The sequence below is a fragment of the Bacillus rossius genome, chromosome 3 (assembly GCF_032445375.1).
Source record: "Bacillus rossius redtenbacheri isolate Brsri chromosome 3, Brsri_v3, whole genome shotgun sequence".
Classification (NCBI taxonomy): Eukaryota; Metazoa; Arthropoda; class Insecta; order Phasmatodea; family Bacillidae; genus Bacillus; species Bacillus rossius.
The window spans coordinates 65,694,988-65,718,765 of NC_086332.1; the positions used below are offsets into that span (position 1 = coordinate 65,694,988).

General features: G+C 34.3%; 1 protein-coding gene across 3 annotated transcripts in view; it reads left to right on the forward strand.

The window, feature by feature from the left end:
- The first annotated feature begins 2,548 nt into the window (after nt 1–2,548).
- LOC134530828 (zinc finger Ran-binding domain-containing protein 2) overlaps nt 2,549–23,778 on the forward strand; it is an 83,213-nt gene continuing 61,983 nt past the window's right edge. For 2 of the 3 annotated variants that reach the window (XM_063366076.1, XM_063366075.1), the window contains exons 1-4: nt 2,551–2,759; nt 17,350–17,402; nt 18,802–18,907; nt 20,822–20,981. In XM_063366076.1, the coding sequence (XP_063222146.1) occupies nt 2,692–2,759; nt 17,350–17,402; nt 18,802–18,907; nt 20,822–20,981 (387 nt within the window). In that variant the 5' untranslated portion in view covers nt 2,551–2,691. Of the gene's footprint in view, nt 2,760–17,349; nt 17,403–18,801; nt 18,908–20,821; nt 20,982–23,778 lie in introns of all 3 variants that reach the window. The other variant, XM_063366077.1, reaches the window with a different exon arrangement.

Below are 23,778 nucleotides of genomic sequence, written 5' to 3' on the forward strand. Positions count from 1 at the left end.
AAGGAGCGATCGGTGAGCACAAAGGTGAAGGCTGCTCACGGACAAACACGACTTGACCCAGCACGGAGTGGTTCGAGACTTTCGAACATGGCCGCCTTCAAGGGGGTTGGGGGGAACTTTCACTTCCCTTGTGAGACGGCGCCAAAAACTTATATTATATTAATTGGTTGAATTATAACAAAAAAACACATTCCAGGAGCTTAAATGAAATCTAGCACCTGGTAATTGGGTGCTTAAGGCTTTACAGCTGTTTTGTATTATTTAATGATTTGAAATGTCGCACCAAGTTGGCGACTGTCAATATAGTGACAAATTGTCTCAGTGTAAATTGTTTAGGTTGGATTTCCCCTAACCTGACTTGATCAGGTTCACTGGCACTGTAATTAAGGCCAGTGGCCGCGGCGACTGGTAATGAGGTTGGTTGCCCACTCCGTGTGTGCGGTGCTCGCTTATGAATAATTACTATTTTCTAGTGTCTCATTCATTGATTGTTTTATGAAATCGAGTCCCCGGGGTCTCGTGTCCTGAAGTTTATTCGAGTTTATTGAAGTCACGCTGGGGCGTTCGTTTGACTCATTCTGGCTGGGCTAGGGGTGCACTCCGAAAACGGTATCCGGTACAGGCGATGCGGAGCACGGGCTTAGGGCCGGTTGCACCGTTGAAGATCGCTGGTAGATCCGAGATCAAACGAGGTAATGAACCAGGATTGTCACACAAATGGATTGCACCATTAGAGTTCACCTTCTGACAGAGGATTGAGGTGAACCACTGTTTGAACCACCGAAATTGATTGTTCAGAGCAGTTGGATCCGAGATCTTGTGTATTTTTCGTTGGTTTGTTGTGTTTTGTAGTCGTGTTCGCATAGATACTGCTTTGTTTACAATTGATATTTTAATGGGCTACAATAGTTTACAGGAAATTGAGGCCGATATATTTTTAAGTATGCCCGAAGTATGGTAATTATCATCATAATGTAATTTAAAATATGATGCCAATTCTTGCCAAGCTTCTTCCTTCTGCTTACAAAACATGTCATCAGTTCTCTTAGACTCTAAAATATCCAGTCTTTCTTGCACCAAATCGACAAGGATGATTTTTTTTTTTCAGAGAAAAAAACTTTTTTAGGTACTGAAATTTACTTTTCCATCGTCATGTGTACCCGTGTGTACCCCAGTCAACTCACAACCGTCCACAAATAGGCTTGAATGTAAATATCACGATGCCAACATTTACAGCAAGAACTGCAAACATGCTAAAGAATATTCTCTGTGACTAGACGGAATTCAGTAGCCAATAGAAAACTTGCTTTCAATTTGCAATCGATCTTTACCAACCTAAACTTAGATCGTGAGATCGAATGTCTGAACTCGTAAGTTCACTTTGGTACAACACATATACACTGGATCTCAGATTCGACTTGAGATCACACTGAAACAAAGATCCTACGATCTCGGATTCGAACAGTTATTGGTGCAACCGGCCCTTATAGAGACCATGGTTGGTACGACGTCACATTAAACTTGAAACACTCACATTCGTTTCCTACTTTTCCTATCATCGTCCTATCCTTAACAGAATAACACAGATTGGAAGAAGTTAAATAGCAAACATGTATAAAAGTAATAGTTAAAATAATCTCTTCGTTAAAGTATTAAACATATTTGAATTAATGAGTGCAAATAAAAGTAAATTTATCAATTAAATTGTAGATTTCATTTCACTCCTTCTTTGTATCCATACAAAATAGTGATAATTCAATTAAAATGATTCCATTTTATTCATAAAAGTATGCAATCATTTCATCAATGTTTTGTTATGATGTTGTCACGTTAAATTATCGTCCGTAAACTGACTTTAAAGACAACTAATTTTTTTCTACTTAATTTTTCCTTTTGTGACGTAGATTTAATTTTATGCTTTTTTTTTCATAAATTCTGTTTTATGAAATGTAAAGTGTAATTTATATTATAGTATGTTTACTTTTATTGTATTGTCTATATATATACATACACACACACACGCGCACACACACGCACACATACACACGCACACACACTATACATACAGGGAAACACATAGAAAGTTTTTTTTTTCTATATCCTGGAGCACTCAAATCCACTTGGGATCTATAGAACAAAAAATCAAACGATAATAAATAAATAAATAATCAATAATTCCACAATCAATATTCTCATTCCTTTGGTTGCAAGCTTTAACTGTAGATTGATATTTCTTTAATCTCTTATAATACTGCATTGTAGATAGTATTTTGAAATAAACATATGTAAAAAATGTAAATCACAATAAATTAAAAAAAACCTTTTAATTTATCATTTAAATGTAAGTTTTTTTGCAACTTTGAAAGAAAAATATTTCAAAAATGACATATATTTAATTTTTTAAAAGAATTTTCATTTACATTCAAAAAAAATTATAAATTTTTTTTCAATTTTTTTCTAGGAGAAGTTGTAAATAAAATTTTAGACTTTACGAAAAAATTATATCACTCGATTTTAAATTGAAATCGATACTTTAAAATTTTTTTTAAAGTCGGAAGCGGAAGTGGTAAAAACGACTTGCGTTAAAGATTGTGGATAAAGTGAGAGGTTTTTTTTATAAATATATTTGTCATTATTTATGTGTTAAAACATCATGCTGCAGTAATTTGATAATATCTCGTGAAATTTGTCATGGAATCAAGCTCTAGGAAGTCGCAGTTTCGGTTGAATGAGGGAGATTGGATATGCACTGACCCACAGTAAGAACATAATGACAAATTTTTCGCATTGAATGTGTAATGCTAATGATTTATTGATGTTAGAACTTATTTGTATTTTATATAGAGTGCAATAGGTTCATGGCCTACGATTCGGAGAATCGATTGACGTGCGCCGAAGTAGTTGGAAAAAATTAACGATCGTGTCGGTACGCTATTTTATGGGTACCGGCTCTAGTGTCTTGCCAGTGTGTGTTTATGTGTGGCATTTCCTATTTATTATGTTTGAAAGATGTTAATACGAATACCAATGAAAGTCTCATAATTTGTTGTTAAATACCTGTGATACGTATTCTTGGATTATGTGCATACTACTATGAATTCTGAAAATGAGTGCCAGTAATTGACTTTTTAAGCTGTTTATATGTTGTGGTGTATAATATGTACCTGCATGTTATGCTTTCTGTAGAAGAATTTTGCACGTTATTGGAGAATTTTTACAAATACTTCTTGGTGGTAGTAAGCATGATATATCTTCTAAACAATGCCATCCAAATAGCATAGTTCTCTTGAGTAATGTTTAGTTATATACAATGCTGTTTTTTTTTGTTTTTGCTTCAATTATGTGAAGAATTTTGATTGGTTGCTAAGCCTCATAAATATAGCTATGATGACACTCCAAGCAAAGTTGCAGTAGCTACTGTCACAGTACTTTCATCATGTAAACACAGTAATATTCTATCTTGCACTCTTAAATGTGCACTTGCAATATCAATTTTGGCTACGAAGTGCATAATAAGCTTGTGGGACAATCGTACAAATACAAATAGTAATCACACTTCACAATTCTGAAGCATGATTTACATTTAATGTGAGTTCTCTGACAGTATAGGCCCATCTGCAGTTGCGTTGTCCTAAATTGTGTGTGATGCACACTGATTGTCGATTGGTCCACGTGATTCTCTGATGTTATGGGTGGTGTGGACAATGGTCTGAATACATTAGTCAACTTGTACTTTTTGTCCCAGTCTGTGTCCTTTAGTAGCATTGAAGAAGAACACTCATGATAATGGCTTTTTCCGGTTCCCATTTCAATAAGGTAAACAGAAAATAACAGACCGAGTGGTAGGAAGTCAAGAAGACCGAAACAAAATATTGATCAGTGCTGTCCGTTTGCAAACAGTATTTTTCAAATGCTGAACACACAAAATGAAAACTTTCTAAACATTTGAAAGTTTTCTGCTTATTACATGCATATAGGCCAAAATATGGGCAGTGTTCAACATACAAGCACCCTATCTAGAGATGACTTGTGTCTGTTAAATCCTACATGCAAAACTTTCTGGTAGTGAAGGCTCTCTTTGTAAATCCTGGTAAATATGTAGTTGGGCGGTCTTTGCAAAAAATAATGTTAAAAATCCGAAAATACTTTTATTCTATGCTCTTTAACTTCTTCTTTTTATTAAAAGCGGCGGAGGTAAGAAATTCGAAATACTTTAGGAGATAACGAATTTTTAAATTTCATCATATGTAGTTGAGCGGTATTTGCGAAAAAAAATGTTAAAAATCCAAAAATACCTTTAGTAGATGCTCTTCGACTTCCTCTTTTCATTAAAAGCGGCGGAGATAAGAAATTCCAAATACTTTAGGAGATATCAAATTTTTAAATTTCATCACAATTATACCAGTGCATTCATGTGGCGTTCACCATTGTTTCTTGTTTACGAGTAATCTATTTTTTTATTGGATAATGATGTCACGTGATTGATCGTGATAGGCCAGAATTCAAATTAAACAATACGTAATTATTTAGTTCATTTATTGTTTTAAAACGGGTGTTTAATTACCGCCTCCAACTTAGGCGAGTTTTTAACGTTTCTAATTTTAAAGTCTTATTTTTTATTGTTGCGCAAGTAATAAGTAACAAAAAAATTTTACGTGAGTTCCTACTGTTCATCCTTTGTCCCGGTTTGTTAGGTCAGGTCAGTTACATTATAAATACTTTAAAACTAAAGAACCATTGAAATAATTTCATATTATTTTTAATGTACGCTTAGATTCAAAGTATTTATAATGTAACTGACCTGACCTAATCGACCATTTTCATTAATTAGGCATTCACAAACACACGGCAAAATAAAAAAATGGCGGCGGTCGAATGATAAACACAGGTCTTGTATGCAAAATAAGAACGGCGATATCTCCTATAGTATTTGGAATTTCTTACCTCCTCCGCTTTTAATGAAAAGACGAAGTTGAAGAGCGTCTAATAAAGGTATTTTCGGATTTCTAACATTTTTTTTCGCAAATACAGCTCAACTACATATTTACCTAAATCCTACAGTTTTGCGCCTGGTTGTTGTGAACGCAAATGCTTCATGTTCATGTGTCGAGGTTCATGGTTTCCTAACACCCCTATTTGACTCAAATTTATGAGCACTAGTTGGTGTCTAGTGGTTCATAGCCCATTTCAATGTTGGCATTCCCGTCGGCTTTAAGCCTCTGTGCGTGATCTTGCAACTTTAAACTCTGTAATCAAACTAATCAAATATTACACGCTTGTAAGCTGCTGTTCAATAATCAATCAATCTCCTCGCTTATTCTTTTTTGCAGCACCCGTGTTATAGGAAGGAGAATCTATGCACTATTGCACCTGGTTGTCCTACAAATGATCAAACTCTGTGGTGTGGAATTACTTTAATTGTACACATTCTCTTAGGGTAGTTTTGCTAATTCGCTTTTTACATGCTATTTTTGTCCTGCCACAGATTTGGCAATGGCCTCTCATATAAACAGAAGACTTCTTGACTGCCAAATAAATATAAAAATAGAGATAACTTATATTTGCCAAATTTCAATTTTTAAATTAAATTTTTCTATTTCTGTATGGATGAGAGCTGTGATTTTACTTATACCTACAATGGTGACTTCTGGTTCTCATGTTTGTAACAAACCAAAACAACATTATTTAATCAAGAAAAAAATGAAGGGTATGTTTTTAAGATACCTTAAAAAAGACCAGGGAAAATACTAAATGGACTGTTAGATGTAAAAATTTTTGTTATTTACCAGCATAATTAAAATGATTCACCATCTAAGCATGTTAACCTCTTTCTTTCTGTATAATATATAGTACCCAGTAGCAAACTTCAGAGATTAGAGAAATATACAGATGAAGCATAAGATCCAATTTTTAACGAGGGTGGTGAAGCTATTAGGGGTAAAAACTTCAGTTTAGATACTACACATACCAATATGGCGGCCATTTGTTTACAAATGTATCAGTTGTACCTGTATTTGATATTAAATTGGTAGAAAAATGCAAACTCACATTACATTTGTATTTTGAAGATTCTTTTTTGGGCTTTTAACTTAGGCCATATGTTAATATAATATCAACCATTAATATTTTGATCTAATTTTCTTTTGAACAGCTTAACTACAGTCTTTAATAAAAGCAGGTTAGAACAGCTGATACAAATATAAACAAACATCCGCCAAACTGGTATGTGAAGATAAAAAAAGGGAGGGGGGGGGGGGAGGAATGGCTTCATGTTTGACAGCTGATGCTCCATCTGTATCATTTCCTAATCTGTGGCAAACTTGGTTCTTAAACCTTTGCAACCAGGAGGGGAAGTCAAACTATGATTTTTCCAGAGCGGTCTGGAGGGTATGGAATAGCCCCAGTGAGGTTCCAGAGCTGTCACCCAGATAATTAAATAAATTAACACTTAGCAATGTTTTCAGGTATACCATGGACTTAAATTTTGTTTTGTTAATTTATTTATATAAAAAGTAGAACAATAAAGTTGATTTAGTATTGTTAAATGACAAAACTGTTACATGAGCGGTGCATCAATAATAAAAAGGCAGGTGCGGGTCCCTGGTAGTCGCTGATCCTTTGTGATTTGCCCGGCTTTTCCGTGCCTGGTGCCCTCTGCTAGCTTCACGTCTTTATTAAGTGGAGTTAACTGGCTTTAGATTCTTTAATATATTTTATTTTGGCTTTATGGCTCACTGACAGTAAGTTCATTCATTAGTGATGATAAATACACAACGCAGACCAGGAATATTGCGAAAATAATCATTCTTGGTCTGTTGTAAGGAGTCATTTCAGGAAACTGTGGAAAACTGTAATCAGGATGCCACATGGCTTGATTTCGAGTCCTCTGAAATTAAGTTCAGTTTATCACTGTGCCACCTTAATCCAACTTCAATCTATAAAAACTAATAATTGTGTGAGTGGTGCCTGTGTAAGCTGCCATCACTTGTAGTTTGCAATACAGCTTTTACCGAGATTTGTTGACTGTGAGATTTGTTGGCTGAGATTTTGCTGTAGTTTTAAAATTACTGCAGACACATTAATTTTCTTGTGATTTCTCTGGCTACAAATAACCTGACATTTTGTGGGTATTGCTTGTTTCACCCTGAGCAGAACACATACTTAAGGGGGCGGTTCAGAGACTGAAAATCGCTACACTTCCAAATTGTGTTAATTTTGGTAAAATGTGAATAAAGCTTTCGAAAACAACTATCCGACCACTCCGCCCGTTCAGTATAAGTACCTGTGTAGCTGGAAACAACGGTCATTCGAATCAGGCTCTTCAGACGGGAAGGGTGTGTTTCTCCTCTCTCCTGGCCGGCTTTAGACACGCAAAGACAGTCGGCTGCCCCCCTCCCTGAGGAATGTGTGGGTTTCACCCGCGCATGCGCAGAACAGGGCTGAGAGCCACAGTGTTGCCAGTTATACTCCACCCGACCAGGGCCATGACCTCCGCTGCTGATCCAGGCTGACAATCTGCCGCGCAGGCGAGCGAAGTTCGACGGCCTGCCGGGAAATACCTTCGCCCGCACTTTAGATATTAACACATTACCGTGCTATACATAATATTCTATGTTAACTATGGTTCAAGATAAAACTATAACACACATTAAAAATATTTTTTTTTTTATTTTCACTAACATTTCAAACATAAATCATAATTTCATAATTTAAAATTTTCTCACGGTTACTGAATTTATAAAGACCTGAAGTTATGAGATGTAATTTATACCTGATACTTAGAGTGAAGTAAATAGGAATAATAATGGCAGAACCAATTTATAAATAGTGATTAGCACAAATGTAAAATAAAATCTTTGCTGAGTAGGTAACTTAAATCCAATTTTTGCAATAGTAAATTGTCTAATTAGAGGTGTTACTATTAAATATCATCACAGACATTTTACACTAATTAATACTTAAATGATTGCAAATGTTAATTATCTTAATCAAAATCCACAAAGAAAGTTGGATGCAAAATATCTAATTTCTAATACCCAATAAGTGTTACCTATACAATTTGTAACATTCAGCAATACCACAAGTATAAAAAATTTTAGGTTATAAAATAAACATTTTAAAAGGGTAAATATGTAGTTGGGCAATATTTGTTAAAACAATTTTAAAATTCCGAAAATACTTTTATTCTATGCTTTTTAACTTCCTCTTTTCATAAAACCCAGCGGATATAAAAAATTACAAATACTTTAGGAGATATCGCCGATCTTATTTTGCAATACAAGACCTATGCAATCATTCAACCGCCGACATTTTTTATTTTGCTGTGTGTTCGTGAATGCCTAATTAATTATAATGGTCGATTAGGTCAGGTCAGTTACATTATAAATACTTTCAAACTAATCGGACATTAAAAATAATATTAATTAATTTTAATGGATGTTTAGTTTTAAAGTATTTATAATGTAACTGACCTGACCTAACAAACCGGGACAAAGGATGAACAGTAGGAACTCACGTAATTTTTTTTTTTACTTATTACTTGCACAACAATATCCAAATAACAAATAAAACATCAAACATTAAAACATAAACAATAAAACATAAATTGATACTTGTAAACAAGAAACAATATTGAATGCCGCATGAATGCACAGGTATTATGATGAAAATTAAAAAAATTTGATATCTCCTAAAGTATTTGGAATTTCTTATCTCCGCCGGGTTTAATAAAAAAGAGGAAGTTAAAGAGCATAGAATAAAAGTATTTTCGGATTAAAATTTTTTTTTTTAACACATCGCCCAACTACATATTTACCTTAAAAAGTTATACAAACACTTAACTGCTTATTTTTACATGAAAAACAACATATTAAAATTTAAAATATTTCAACGGTAGGTGATCAATATTACATGTTGACAATTTCGTGAACAATTTTTTATTTATAAACAACTCTGTTTTCTGACTGAAGGACAAATTCTTATTTTACAATATAAAAAATAAACCAAGTCACTGTAACAATTAACTAGGTACCTACAAACACTCACGCACAAATATATACACACATACATAACCCAATTTACAAACTTTTTAAAAAGAAGTTTCAATTGATCTTAATTTAGACAAAAAAAGACCACCAGTATTAGTAAAATTTGCAACGTGATTACTGCTTCTTATGAAGTACGTCATTAGAAGTCATTGTGAAATGTACTTAGAATTTGGTTTTTGTTCTCCGCCAACCACTATTTAAGTAAACAAAACTACAAAGTTTTGCATACAGTATGGGAAAGACATAACTATCAAATTGCACAATGACAATTATGAATTTTAAAACTTAACTTCAAACCTATTTTCCTAAACTGTATACATCACATTTTTTTTTTTTGAATTTGGCTCTTTACACCTTCACCAATGACATATTCATATTTTTTTATTCACTTTTCTGTTTCTTCTGCTGCTTTTTGAGCTTCTAAAATGTAAGCTGGTTCATGTACTCTTTTTCTGACAATAAAAATTGGTGCAACCAGTTCTGGCAGCAAACAGTGCATATAAAACCTTTCAAGTTTAGGTAGCATTTCCTGTCTCCAACAGTTTTCGTCCCTGAATATTCTTTCAATGTACAATCTTTCTTTTCTGTCGGTCATTACAACTAGGTAACACATCACACGGCCAGTAATATTAAGTGTGCCTTGTATCTGATAAAAGTAGTTATGACTTCTCCTAAGTCTCATTTCATTTTCCGACTTCACTTCTAAGAAGCCTTTCTTCTTTTTTGCAGTCATCAGCAGACCCTGTGAAATAGCAGAAGGCACACACTTTACTTCCACAACAGCATTCTCTTCTTTGATAAGCCCATCGGGGCACTCTCCCAAGAAACCTTTGTTCAGGTCCACAAACAAACCACATTTTGTAACGTTCAAACCACACTCCTCTTCAAACCGCTTAATGGCGAGGAACTCGTTTCGAAATCCGTATTCCATTGCTGGTGTTACAACTTGTGGTTGGTATAGTAATTACTTGACAAGGTTTGAGCAAGGTGTAGTGTCTTTTCTTTTGCAGACAAGTCCAAAGTTGCTGGCTGTCAGCCGTGAGCGCCTCATGGCATGCCACACTTGACTGTCCCCTTGTGAAGCGGTGTCTTCCACTATCCTGTCTCGTTCTTCCTTAGTTACTTGCAAAGTAATAAGGAAGTCACTGCATTTCTGCTGTAATCCTTCTGCATCAGGTCCATAATCAGCATCTGGAGGGAATGATATTTTTATTCGCTTTGCTGGTTTGTCATCTGAGTATTCAAGTAGTCTTCTTTTTTTTGGTTTGAAGTCGGTGATTTTTCTGATTTATTAATTTTTTGTGGGTGTATCCTGGGCTTCCACCTGTCACAGATTTGAATGGACTTAATTCCCATCGGTACCCTTTCTGAAACTGTAAACCAGCAATGTAACTTCTTTGTGGAAAGGAACCTCGCTGAGAAAAATTTATCCATTTACCTGCATTATATTTTGCAAGCAGGCTCATATAATATTCTGCAACATTGCTGGTTTTATTCTTGATTAACCTTGGAGCCTTCAGTACTAGGCGGTTGACAAGGGCCTCCACTTCATCAAAGAGTTTAGACTTAATGATAATATCAAAATGGGCATTACTGTCAGTCTTACTGTAGAAGTATTCTCTATACTCGGCATGCTGTCCGGAGACGTGATGAGATCCATTTTTAAAGTCTCCTATTAACTTTTGAACTGTTAATCCTTTATCTGCACAATGCCGTATGGCCCCCCGAGCTTCTGCAGTCAAACCATGTATTGACTGTTTCAGACATTTACGTGCCTCTGCTGGAAATGATTTATCGGCCGCTAGTTTGTGTAGATGAGATGTGTAATTTTTGACAACATGATTGGCACACTTGAGTTTCTGAATAGAACGACCATAAGGAACATTTTGAACAAGTCGTGAATGCACACTTGAATCACCATCCCCAATGAAGAATTTATATCTTATTCCATGTATTTTTTCACTCGCTTTGAAACGTTCAACAATAATGTCTTGCTCCATAGCAGTTGAAGGCCTGTCCCGATCCCAATTTTTGTAACAGGTATGAGATTTCACTTCACCATCTTTTTCTGTGGCTTTGTTGCACAGACAACAAAATTTGTTCCTGACGCCTACAAATAATAATTTTCCTGTTTCTTCACCAACTATCACAGCCTAAAACAAAGTAGGAATCACATTTGAATCGCTAATGTAAAATTCTCTGTTTCTTAACACACGAGACAAGTTGTTAGCTTTTCATTAGAGTTGGTAAATATGTACATAACAAGTTTTAAAGGAACTTGAAAACCTGAAGCTCTTTACAGGTAAACGGTTACTACGACTACAGAATGAGTCGGGCAGAACCTAGTGTGTTAACTTTGTTATGTGATTACTAATGAACAATAAAGTATAAATGGGAGCATTTTGCAAAAAAAAAAATCATAAAGTTTAGTGGGCACATGCTATAGGAAATATGATTCTAAATTTGTTTTGTAAAACATCTCAGAAATTTTTTAGAAGTGGAAGTTTATAGGTAATTAGAAAATTTAATTAGTGTAAAGAGAACAAGCATCATGGGAAATTTGGCACTCCTGAAAATTAAGTACGTTTGGAAATCCTGCAAAGTGAAATAGATTAACTAGCCAGTGTTTGCTATTATTTACAAAAATAACATAAATCAGCGTGGTTTCATTAATCATTGATTGCTTATTACGAATAACCTTTGGGAAGTAATGAACTCTACGTGACTCATATGGAACATTTTTTTTACTTAACCACATGCTGATCTTTTCTGTTATGTAACTCCACTTCACAACATATTTTTGCTTGTTATGTTTTCACACTTATAATAAAATAAGTTATTATACACATAAATATTAAGTGTACATTGAGGGAGTATACACTTCATAGTTTTAAGTAAAAAAAAAAAACTGTTTTTTACTACTGAAAAGAAAATTGAATGTCTGAAATCTTTGATCTTACGGGTGATCCCGTTTATAAATAATAGTTCATATTATAGACTCTAAGCCCAAAATATTTTACGTCACCGCAATTTTTAAATTCAAATTTTTTAAAAAGTATATTGATGTCATTTCTAAGTTTGTTGCCACTTCATTCAAAAAAGAAATAACAGGAATCGGATGAGTTGTTTCAAGTATATATTATGAAATAAATAACAGGTCTATCTGCAAAATGACAGATGATAACGATAACAATAACGATAGTTTCTTCATTTTAAGAGTAAACAAATGTTAGTGGTGCCAGCTTTTAAAATTTCAAAGCTATTATAATTGAAAACTTTAAAATAAGTACACGTGATATCTAGCGAACCAAATTTTTGTTCGAAACCATTGAATAGTTAATTATATATAGCATATTACCCTAACAAATTAAAACAGCCACCATTTTCAAAGCAAGTGCACAACATTTTCGAATAGAATGAATGTCAGATTTCCATATAAAGTACTATGATTATATCTAGTTAGGTTGTAATCGGTGTCTCCATTCCACAAATTTTTGGGACAAACACATGATACAGAACCACCCACATGCGGGAAGGTGATCTCGTAAGCCTATTTTTCCTTCGGAAAGTATGCTAAAAATTATCCGAATCATGTTAACCACTTAGAAATGCCACAAATGATAATAGGTTTGACAAGAAAGGATAGTCCAATATTATAGAAACCATTAGGAAAATTAAGGTGACATGTACTGACACAAACACACACATACACATACATGCTCAGCATTTACTCGGACACCCATGTGTTTAAAAACTATATATACTACTTACCACGCCAGAATTTGCAGTATAGTTATGACCATAACTTCGTTTATTCCACCCTCCATCAACTACCACTGTAATAAATGGTACTCCATCATCATCGACATCTCCTTTCTCCAGAGCTAAACGTTTTTCCTCTATACCAGCTTCTACAATTGCTTTGTCCATGTGATCCGTCCACACCTAGAAAATGAGACACCAGGAGTTATTTGTTATAAAAAAATTTTGGGGAAAGAAATGTACATGATTTTTTAATTAGTAATAATTATTTTTTACTGTAACAAATAACCCCGAAATATTTTACCACAACAGTATTTGCTCCCTTTTCCTCCCGAAAACTCTGTAATTGGTTAATTCCGGCATTACAATTCATACACTTACAGATTTCATGCCGGCTGGTTATGTATATTTACTAAATATGAACGAATCCGTTACCTTCCATAGCTAGATAATGACTTTAAGATTATTCCAGGCCTGCTTCCAGCACATAATATTTATGGATATACATATTGAGAAAAAATTAATGTATGAAACATCTGTCTCACGTTGGTATTGATAAATCGACAAGAAAGTTTAGTTACTACGAATACGAAAAGGTGCATTTGACGCTATTCCTTTCGAGGTAGATCCCTTACAGTGTCAGTTTTGTATTATGTTATTTATTCAATACTATCAAACTTAAATGTCATTCATAACAGTACCAAATCGAAAAACCCACTAACACTGTAAGGAACACTAAAAAATAAGTAGGAATCATATCTTATTTCTTTGGGAATTTTCTAAATATCAGTAATAAATTGTTTTTACTGTGTTACAATTTTAAAATAGATAAATACATATTTTCAAACACAAAAATTGCCAGTTCAATAATAGGCATATAATCCTGAATTAATAGGTATATTCCTATGAAGTTTATGTCTGAAATTTTTCGTTTGGCTCACACATGCCTGTGTAGTAAGCTACTTATCGTATGTTACAAGTAATTTTGATAATTTGTCATTTTGAATAAGTTGTATTTTTTAAATAAGTTCAAGTGGATGATATAACAACTACAAGAAAAACAATATTAGTTACATCCTTATTTACAGTAGAAATACTACCTTCGGAATCACAAAAATATCCGAAACACTGAGTAATTATTGTACCGGAAAATTACCTTTTTCTACCATTACACGAAGGAAAAAAAAGTTCATAATCAAAATCACGTAGAAAATGTGCTACTTAAATTTGTATATTTTCTTTAGTAACATATTTTCGAAGTTGAGTGAGATAGCATCCCTGATTTGAGAAAAAAAAATTTAATTTTCTTACCTAATTAATAAACGTGATAACAAATTGTGACTGAACCAAAATTCGAATCCACTATCTATTAGTCGCGCAGTCTCCGTACTCGCTGCAAAAACATCGCTGTTAGAGACGCGTATGCAATGGTATATGCAGAAAACACATTGAAAGAGAGAGGAGCGTTGGCAACTCGTGCATGCGCAGATAGGTACCACTGATAGTACAGAGCTAGATGCTTCTTTTGAACTAACTCTTATCGTATCCACTAACCCTTACTCAGGCTAGTGGAGATATAAGGACTGGGAATTAATATTTGCAGTGATTACGTCTAAACTTCCACAGAATACTTCATAAAAACATGCCTATTTACCAGAGATGTCTATGGGGACTAAAGAGTGAATGGGGGATGTAATGAAACCATAGCAAAACTAATTATTTTGTAACAGCATGCCACAAAACACAGTAACCTATCTTTGGTCCCTGGCGTATTTGCGCGCGTTGTCACGTGTGTGAAGAACACTCGTGTGCGCCTGAAAATTTTCTGTGCCCATGACATTCACGATATACGTTTCATCATAATTACACATCTGAATCAATTTCGATAAGTTTAGGTCCTACGTACATTGAAAAAAAAAACAAACAATAATTTCGTGCAGAATAAGCAATAAATTACAAATCAGAACTGACACCAGTTTGACATGTCATGTTATCCATAATTTTTTCTTCCAAATATGTTAAAAATAACAATAACATTTAAATAATGTATTACTTACTGTATATTTCCCTTTGATAAGTTTTCTTCATTGTCTTGCACCAGGCTCTTGTTTTCTTGTTCAAACGTTTCCTTTTTCGCCAAGACCGTGCTACTACTTTCGCGTGTTTATTTCTTTTTCTCGTATGGTAGTTTTTTTTGTTACCCATTACATATATTTACACGCAATACAACACGAGAACCAAAAACAAAACGCCACTGGTACTCTACATGTAGGCGGGCCAGCGAGTAGCGACGTGACTTGGCAACTCCACGTTGCGCGCTGTTTCCCCGAGCTGCGTGAGATGCTCACCGCGCACTCTCTTGGCGGGTATTGCAACTGCGTATTTTACTTGGCGCGCTGCTCTCCAGTATTTGATGTTTTACGTGAGAACTGTAACGCTTTTGGTTATTACCAAGATTTTAAATTGAAGAATAAACTCGGCGTAACGAACTGTGCATTATATTGTGCACAAATTTTTATAATGTACACTTGTTTGGTAACCTGTAGTAAAACTATCCAAAAGAAAAAAATTCATTAAAAAAATGGGTTTGACAACAATGCTAGTTTTAACTCATTACACAAAGGCAAGTATACATAATCGTTTAAAACTTTGATTTCAGTCATCACACAATAATTTCACTCCTCGTCCATAAATTACTGTCACTTCGTGGACCTAATAGTCATGTTTATTAAATTTTTTTCTACGATTTGGGAGAGTGTATCAAATAAATATGATACATCTAAACATCTTAAAAATTTGCGAAGTTTTTTTTTCTAGCATATGAATTTTTTTCTTATTAAATTAATTAACATTCTTATTTTACTTTCAAAAGAAAAACACCTTTATTGTTGCCTGTTTGTGAACCATCCCCTTAACTATTCACATACTTTTAGGTAGATTTGGAAGAAAGACATTTGCATTCATTTCGATGGTGTGACTTTCAGAAAATTTCTACATAGTTTTGTTTTCTTGGTCCCTAGACCCCAAAGTCGTCAACTCTCACGTGTGTGTGTGTGTTTGTTTGTGTGTGTATACACACACATACATACACACATACGTGCACAGATATGTATATCACTTTTTATGGACATGATAACTGCCATGATTTTGCACAAATTACTTCCAGATTGATACATAAAATTAGAGATGAAAATCTTTGTTGAGTTTGGACCAAGGATGGAAATGTTTTTTTTTTTTTTTTTAAAGAATTGAACAGAAAGATCACTAACTCTGTTAATATTAAAATATTAAATATGCATACAGTTATTATACCTTATAAGAGTAGTACCAAAACAAATTTTTTGGATAACATAAATTGTTTCTCAAGGGGTGAAAAAATAGGGATTGAAAGATGAAAAAAATTTATAACTCTGTTAGTAAATCACAGTATACAATCTGGTCAAAGTTATTGTAAATATTCAAAATATTATCTACAGCTATTCCCTGAAACAATAAGTACTGCAAGAAGTAAAATAAATTAGATGCAAATCAAAACAATCACTCCTTTAGTTTAGACCATATAAAGCATGTTCAATATTGTAAATCTTCTAAACATTACCAAATATTTTATCTAGAACATTTTTTGATATCTAAGGTAGCACTTAGTGTTTAGGGCAAATTAATTTTTTTTTAATGCTTAGCTTATGGTAGTAAATAGGTTGTTATTGTTTTTATGGGTGTTTTCACTAGTAGCACAGCCAAGAAGCACTGAATAGGAAACATATGAAAATTTTTTTCTTCGTGGAGTATGCAAAAAATGTTGATTGATAATTCTGGAATGTCTATTTGAAAACATATATAGTGCTTTGTGCATAAAGTTTCCAGAATATTCCAAATAAATATGATCTTTTCTAACTACTTGCACCTGTAAGTCAAACCAAAAGGGATATATTTTTTTTGCTGTATTGCACAATAGTTTCAAACGACTGGACTTAACAAGTCTTATTCCTAAACTACACTGCTAAGTCTACACTGTTAGGAAGGTTTTCTCCATTACATCTCCAACCAATTTTTCCTCCCTGCATGCTTTAAACTTAAATTTGCCATTATTTAATCACGAAGCCATCAAGTTGTCTTTTCATTAACTGATGCCAATTTTTAGTGTTGTGACTTATTTCATGCTACCCCTGAAGAAATTAACGTAAAAGCCAATTAATTTTTTTTACAATTCAGCCTATCAGTCATGTTAAACATCAGTTTTTATTTTTCCTGTAAGTTATTTTGTCATCACTTATTCTATACTCCTACAAATGTACTAAGTAGGTGATCTTGTAACATTCTGCCACATAGGTTCTGAGAAATAAGTCCATCCCACATTGATCTAGTATTATAAGTGAAGATTTTGACAGCTTTCAACAGCTTTCTCATTTGGTTGGTGTTACCTTTTCGTAGTGGTTGAAATATTATAAATGTATGTATGTATTAAGTAATTAATAAAAAATATCTGTTTTGTTACTTTATTTATAATGTTTGAGGTATTTATAATTTTTTTTTTCCACAGGTGTGGAAACGTGAACTTTGCCCGTAGAGATACATGCAACAGATGTAACAAAGGTGAGTACATTCAGTTTTTGTCAGCTTTTTTCAGTTGGTGGCAAGCCAGATAGCTTTTGTTTCGTCCCGTGTCTGAGCCAGTTATGTTGTGTTCGCTAAGTGTACTGAAACTTATAAGAATTTTATTGGACTTGTGTATGTAAATAATTGTAAAATAAACGTTCCTCACCATATTAGTTAATAATATGTGCAATATTCAAATTTTAAGATTTGTGGTTGCATGATTAGAAAATAAGTTGTAGAGAGAAGTCTTTTTACCTGTACGCTAAATACTGCATGTTATTGGGTTTCCTGAAAACACAAAATGCACTTTAAAGATACATATTATAATAAAACTTTGATGGAAATTTTGTCTTATTTTTAAATTTCTCATACCTCTTTACAGATAATTTTCATGATTTAAACTGAAGAGAAATTTGAAATGCTGGAAAAAAAAGTTGCAGCTGGTTTGCTTTTAACTCTATTTATTGATTTTTTTTACAAACTTTTTAAATTATTATTTTAAAGCACACCAGAAAATATAAGTAACTATACATATTTATACTCAATATCATTAGGGAGATAATGTACATGGCTAGATGGGTAGCTTACTATTATTTTATTTCTGCACATTTCAGCATTATTTCAATCAAATGTTTAGTTTTTTCAGTTTAACTGAACAGTGGTACAACTAATTATATTGTTACAAATAAATTATTTGAGGTTTAATTTTTGAGATTGGTTTAGTTCCCTAATATCAGAGATGTATTTTAAAGTGTACAAAATTTAACTTGCCCAATGTTTTAAAATTTTGTGTCTAATTTGTCAGTCTCTTCTTTACACCAGACATCCTCTCACACACAATTTTCTGGTAGTTAAATGTTTGAATTTTATATAATTTATACAAGGATGTTAATAAAACTTAAAAGGGGTTGGTAAAAAATAATTTTCATTTAGCCACTTTTGTCTATGGTATCAAACTTTAAGGCTGTAAAATATGTAATAAAAGCATAGGTGTAAGACAGATTTGCAATCCAACTAAAAGGACAAGATTGCTGTGACATAAGAAATTTTCTTTTTGTGTACAAATATGAGAGGATTATCCATAACCATTCAAATTTATTTGTGTTAAAATACCTTATTGAGTTTCTGTTATTAAATTACATCACAGAAGTGTTTTATTTCACTGTAAGTACTGAAATATAGCAGACTACATGCTGATAGTATTGTAATTTTTTTATATGAAATTGAGATCTTACAAGTGGAACAAGTAATATTGTAAAATATGTTGATAATGTTTCACCCATTAATCTAAATGGTTTTCTAGTTTTGATTTGACAGCAAGTAGTGGAAGTGCTGTTGTGAACAAGGGCTGGAGTGGCATACTAGGGTGTAATGGCTTGGCGGTTTGCATCCTCAGAGAAGGGGGACAGTGCCAAGAAGAAGAAGTTGGGGCAGGAGATAGGGAAGGCGGCGGCGGAAAAGAGCCGTGGCTTGTTCAGTGCAGACGACTGGCAGTGCAACAAGTGAGTCTGCTTTCTCTGTTGCGTGTGGTGACATGTTTGTTGGAGGCCTCAGTCCCTCCCTCAGACGTGTTCTTGCCGTAGGTAACTCATTGTTTCACGAAAGTACAACTTATAAGCATGGTGCACATCTTGTGTGTGAATGACTTTAAACATCTCATAATTGGTAGGTGTGGAAATATTGGTCGAGGAATATTCTGTTTGAGAAGGTGTTTGAAGGCGTGGTAGGTAATACTAAGAGGAAGGTAAGACCAAGATGGGTTTAGGGAACTGTTGGAACCAAGGAAAATTGTTTTATTTGGTAGTATGTTATAAGTCCTCATGCAATATTGTGAGGAAGAAGCTTGAATTTTTTTAAAATGTAATGGAAAGTGAACTCATTAGAATGACAGCAGAATTGGAAGGGACATCAGAACAGAATAAACGTATTGGTAGGGAGAACAGATGAATAGAGAAAGAAAGTGGGCCACAAGTAATTGTAAAGAATATTTGTAAAATTGAGTCATAGAGTAATTGAGCAGAGGTATAAGATTTAAAGGAGTTAGTAAAAGCTATGTAGAAGTAAAAAACTAAAGTAATTAATAAATTGGATAATGAATGTAGCAGGGCTAAGGTTATTAGTTGAACCCTCTTCTTGTAATACTGAAGTCTGTGCAACGGAAGCGAACCAAAGATATCCAATGTTAATTGCTGAAAGAGTGGTTCAAAGTCATTTTAGAGGTTGTGGTCTTAAGCATTCGTAGTCTGCTGCGAGCAACTTATAAGTGCAAGGTACACATGTATATTTTTTAAGTAACCTTTCAGGGCTTGTGAGTGAATACTTGTGGGTAGTGGGTTAGTTTGAGGTGCGGTTCTATCTTCTCCCTTTTTTTTGCTGGTGCATAAATTCTTGTAGCCCAGATTTGAGGAAGTAGGCAGTAGGCAGTTAAGGCTAGGTGTGTCATGTAAATGGCAACACACTAATTGTCATGCAGTTTTTAAACATTTAAAATGTGTTGAAACAAGTAATTATCTCTTGTAAAACTGTATCTGTGCCTTAGCGATACACTGTGGCCAAGATTGTGATGTAATAAACCAAATAAACATAATTTCATGTAGCACCATACTAGCTGATCGAGTGTCAGTGATTATTTTTTAATTTTTTATAATAATAATAATAATAATAAATTATTATTATTATAACAATAATAATGTTAGGTTCACTCATCTGACTGTTCATTAAATCACATGTAAAAAAAAAGTGACATCTTATCTGGAACATATTGCAGTATTTTCCATTTGGTACAACTAGGTGCTATTTTCTGAGATTCTTGTATGGAGGCTTTGTGTGTACAGACCCACGATAACTGCCAGTGATATTTCATGTGTGTGTGCTGTCATGATCAAACAACATACGAACCTAAAAAATGTGAATTGCAGATAACTATTAAATGAAACCAAATTTCCCAACCTATGGGAGGCCTTGTGGTTGAGTCGCCGCCCACCAGGGCAATAAAGATACTATCCCCACCGGAATCAAGGGTAAAATTATGATATTTTCAGAAACGTGGATTTGCAGTGAGCTGGTGGGATTTTTTCCATCCATTCATTCCTTCAATACTTCAATCTCATCTAGTTACTCCTCATTGTCTTTAATGATCCTAAAACTCAATACCTCCTTAGCATTTGTTTTTCCGCCACAAATATTTTCAATAAATATTCACTTAGAGTAATATCATTGATGTAAAAAGTTGCGCAAGTGATGATAATTTTGATATTACACTAAGTAAATATCCATTGAAAATACTTGTGGCAGTACAACAAACATCATGTTGAAATTTCAGAAACAGTCCTTAAAAAAGTAATGTTGAGTGTGAGACCAAGCCTTAAGGAAGAGAAGACTTGCAGGTTGATAAGTCGACGGGTTTCGTGTTGAAGGTGCGGGAATGTGAACTGGGCCCGGCGGCAGTCGTGCAACATGTGCAACGCCCCTCGCTTTGGTGAGGTGGAGGAGCGCACTGGGTACGGCGGTGGTTACAACGATCGCGGAGTCGTGGAATACATCGAACGGCAGGATTCTGACGACGATTATGACGAGGTACTTGATTTAAAAATTTGTGCACCTGTTGTCTCTGTGGTTAGAGCTCATGGTGATTGGGTCCTAAGTTAAGGGAGTTTTTTGTGTCATCTGTTCACCTTCCTCCTCCTGAATGCATTGATAAGCCACTGCAGAAAAATCTCATGTCGTCATTGGTATCACTGCTTGGAAAAAATTAGAGACCCAAACCAGCCTTCAGGCTATTGACCCCATTTATCATAATTATTTTTCATAATTTTTAAGAAAATTTTGACATACATACAAAACAAATACTAGTATGATGCCTCACTTTAGTGCATTTCAGACAGTCCAAACATTTTGAATTTACTTCCGTGTCAAACTTACAAAGTATAAATTAGTTTGTTCCTGGCATTAATTCATTCCATTTTATACATACTGTAGGGACCCTGAAAGTAGCGAGCTGCATCCCATAATTATGAAAACAAACATTGCTCGGCACGGATCGGCATAACGAAGCGGCGACAGGGGAACTCGCACGGAACTCGGCACAGCCCGGCTGCATATTAGGCGTTCTAAAAATATGCAGCACAGTAATGTAAGTGCAACATTATATTGTGTATCTGTGAAAATGTAAAAATAGGAATAATGGCATGTTGTTACATTGAACACATGGAAATAGACATTAATAATTCTAACATTAAGTGATGGTAAAGAAAATTTGACTAAAGTTTGGAAACTCACCACAGTGAAGGCAGTTTTGGTTTGATCCACATCTCATGTATACCATGAATGGAAAAATGGCACCTCTCAGTCATACGAAACTAGGCGATAGGGAAACATTAAAATATTAACATATCTTGATAAGTCAAAGAATAAATACGAGCTCTTACAAAGGCTGAGCCAAACACAATGTAGCACTGTCAATATTACTATTTTCATCATTGTTCGTGGCCCTGTTTCTTGTTGATGAAAGGAATTAGTCATAGTCACTGTCATGTAAATTTATTAAGAACTGATCCATTGTCAAGTCTATTCTGCAATCTCTCTCTTCCAGTATTCATCTTCTATTTTTTCAACATGATTGCAGTAGCCTATCCAGTCATCCTTTGTTACGGAGTTAGCATCCAGTGTGTGCGTCTGAAGTGCTTGCGCAGAAAACTCTCCCATGGTATTACATTCCCAAATACACCTCTTGATCTTTGCCCATGCTAATTCAATAGCATTGAACTCACACATGTATGGTGGGAGTCGAATGACATGATGTCCTGCATTTTTTAAAAGTTGCTCAACCTGAAATATTTTCTTCTTTGTGAAGTGTTTTCAGAATTTTCCCTTTTTTTCTGTTATTTTTCAGACAGCTCCAAGGATGAGCGACCAAAATTTCAAAAGGGTGTACCACCGTTGGGTGATCAAAATTTCTATAAGTATTTTCAGAATTACTCTATAGAGTATATTTCCTAAAATGCCAATATCTATAATGTAAAATGTGGTCTAGTTGGGCGCCGTGAAAACTCTATAAAGTACTAGTGCCGTGATTGTGTATGTAGCACAACTACTAACCTCTACAGAATATTAACTAAAATATGTCTTGTTATGTTGATAGTGAAAATAAATTATTCTCAAGTTGTATGTACTGGTGTAGTTTGACTCAGTGTGAATACCAAACAATAAAATGTCGTATAATTCCTTAGCAGTATGTCTCCTTCTCTTTGGTGTAAGTATTCTGACCTTAAAATCAACAAATATAAGTAGTGTGTTTAAAAGCATTAACTTCTCTATGACTGCTGATCTCAGTGTAATAAAAACTAATTATTCTTTCAAGACAATCCAAGCTAAATATTTCTGTCTATCTGGTTTAACATACACATGATATGTAAGTATGGTTATCAATCGGAAAAATAAAATATAATGAAAATTTAACTTTTTACTAGGGTCAAAATCATGGTTGTATGGGTGACAATACTCTTTTGCAACATATCCAACTGTAACATGAAAAGTGACAGAGTCAATGATTAGCAAGCAACATACAAATACCTTTGATACAATTATTCATGTTTAAATAGGTTTTTCATTAAACAAAATTTCAATATACGTTATACTTAAATGTCTTTCAGAACTAATTACGTTTTACGTAATTGTATCACTGAATAATAGTTTGGTTATCAGTCAATATTTTAAATATTATTGAAACACATTTTAACTGGCAAATTAGTCTTTTCTTTGTTTTTACTAGCTCAGTCTCTTTCGGTAGATCAAACTGTCTCAAGACTTCTGGACCTGGGACTATTCTTTAAACATTCAAGACAATTAATGACTTTAACAGATTTTAACTTTGATATCTTACATATTACTGATCAATGTCAGTTAACCAGGTCCAGTATGTACAAGCTACAAGTCTTTACGTAGTTAAGTAGTATTAAGTTGTTTTAGCGAGTTTCAAATTAGGTCTTGATCGTAAACATCATAGTTTAAGATATCTTGCCATTAAAATAGGACAGGTAACTTCTCGCTGTTCTTGTTAATTCGGGGATGGGGCAAACAAACCTCGTCGCGTCGTTACAATACCAAGAGGCTGTGTAAAACCTCTCCGAACCCCTGTCTCTCCTCCGATGTTGCTGGTTAGATCTCACTCTCCTCCGATGTCGCTGGTTGGGTCTCCGTCTCGATGCACCTCCTCTCGTGCTGCTGGTACTCCAGCAGGACTGGCGTCGGTCACCTGGAGTCGTCTAGAAGGATGATGTCCTCCGGTACACCGTCTACGATGCCGTCTACCGCTGTCGAACTCCTTCCATCTCGAAGATTGATAGTCCTTTTCTTCTTTTCTTCTTAATTCGTC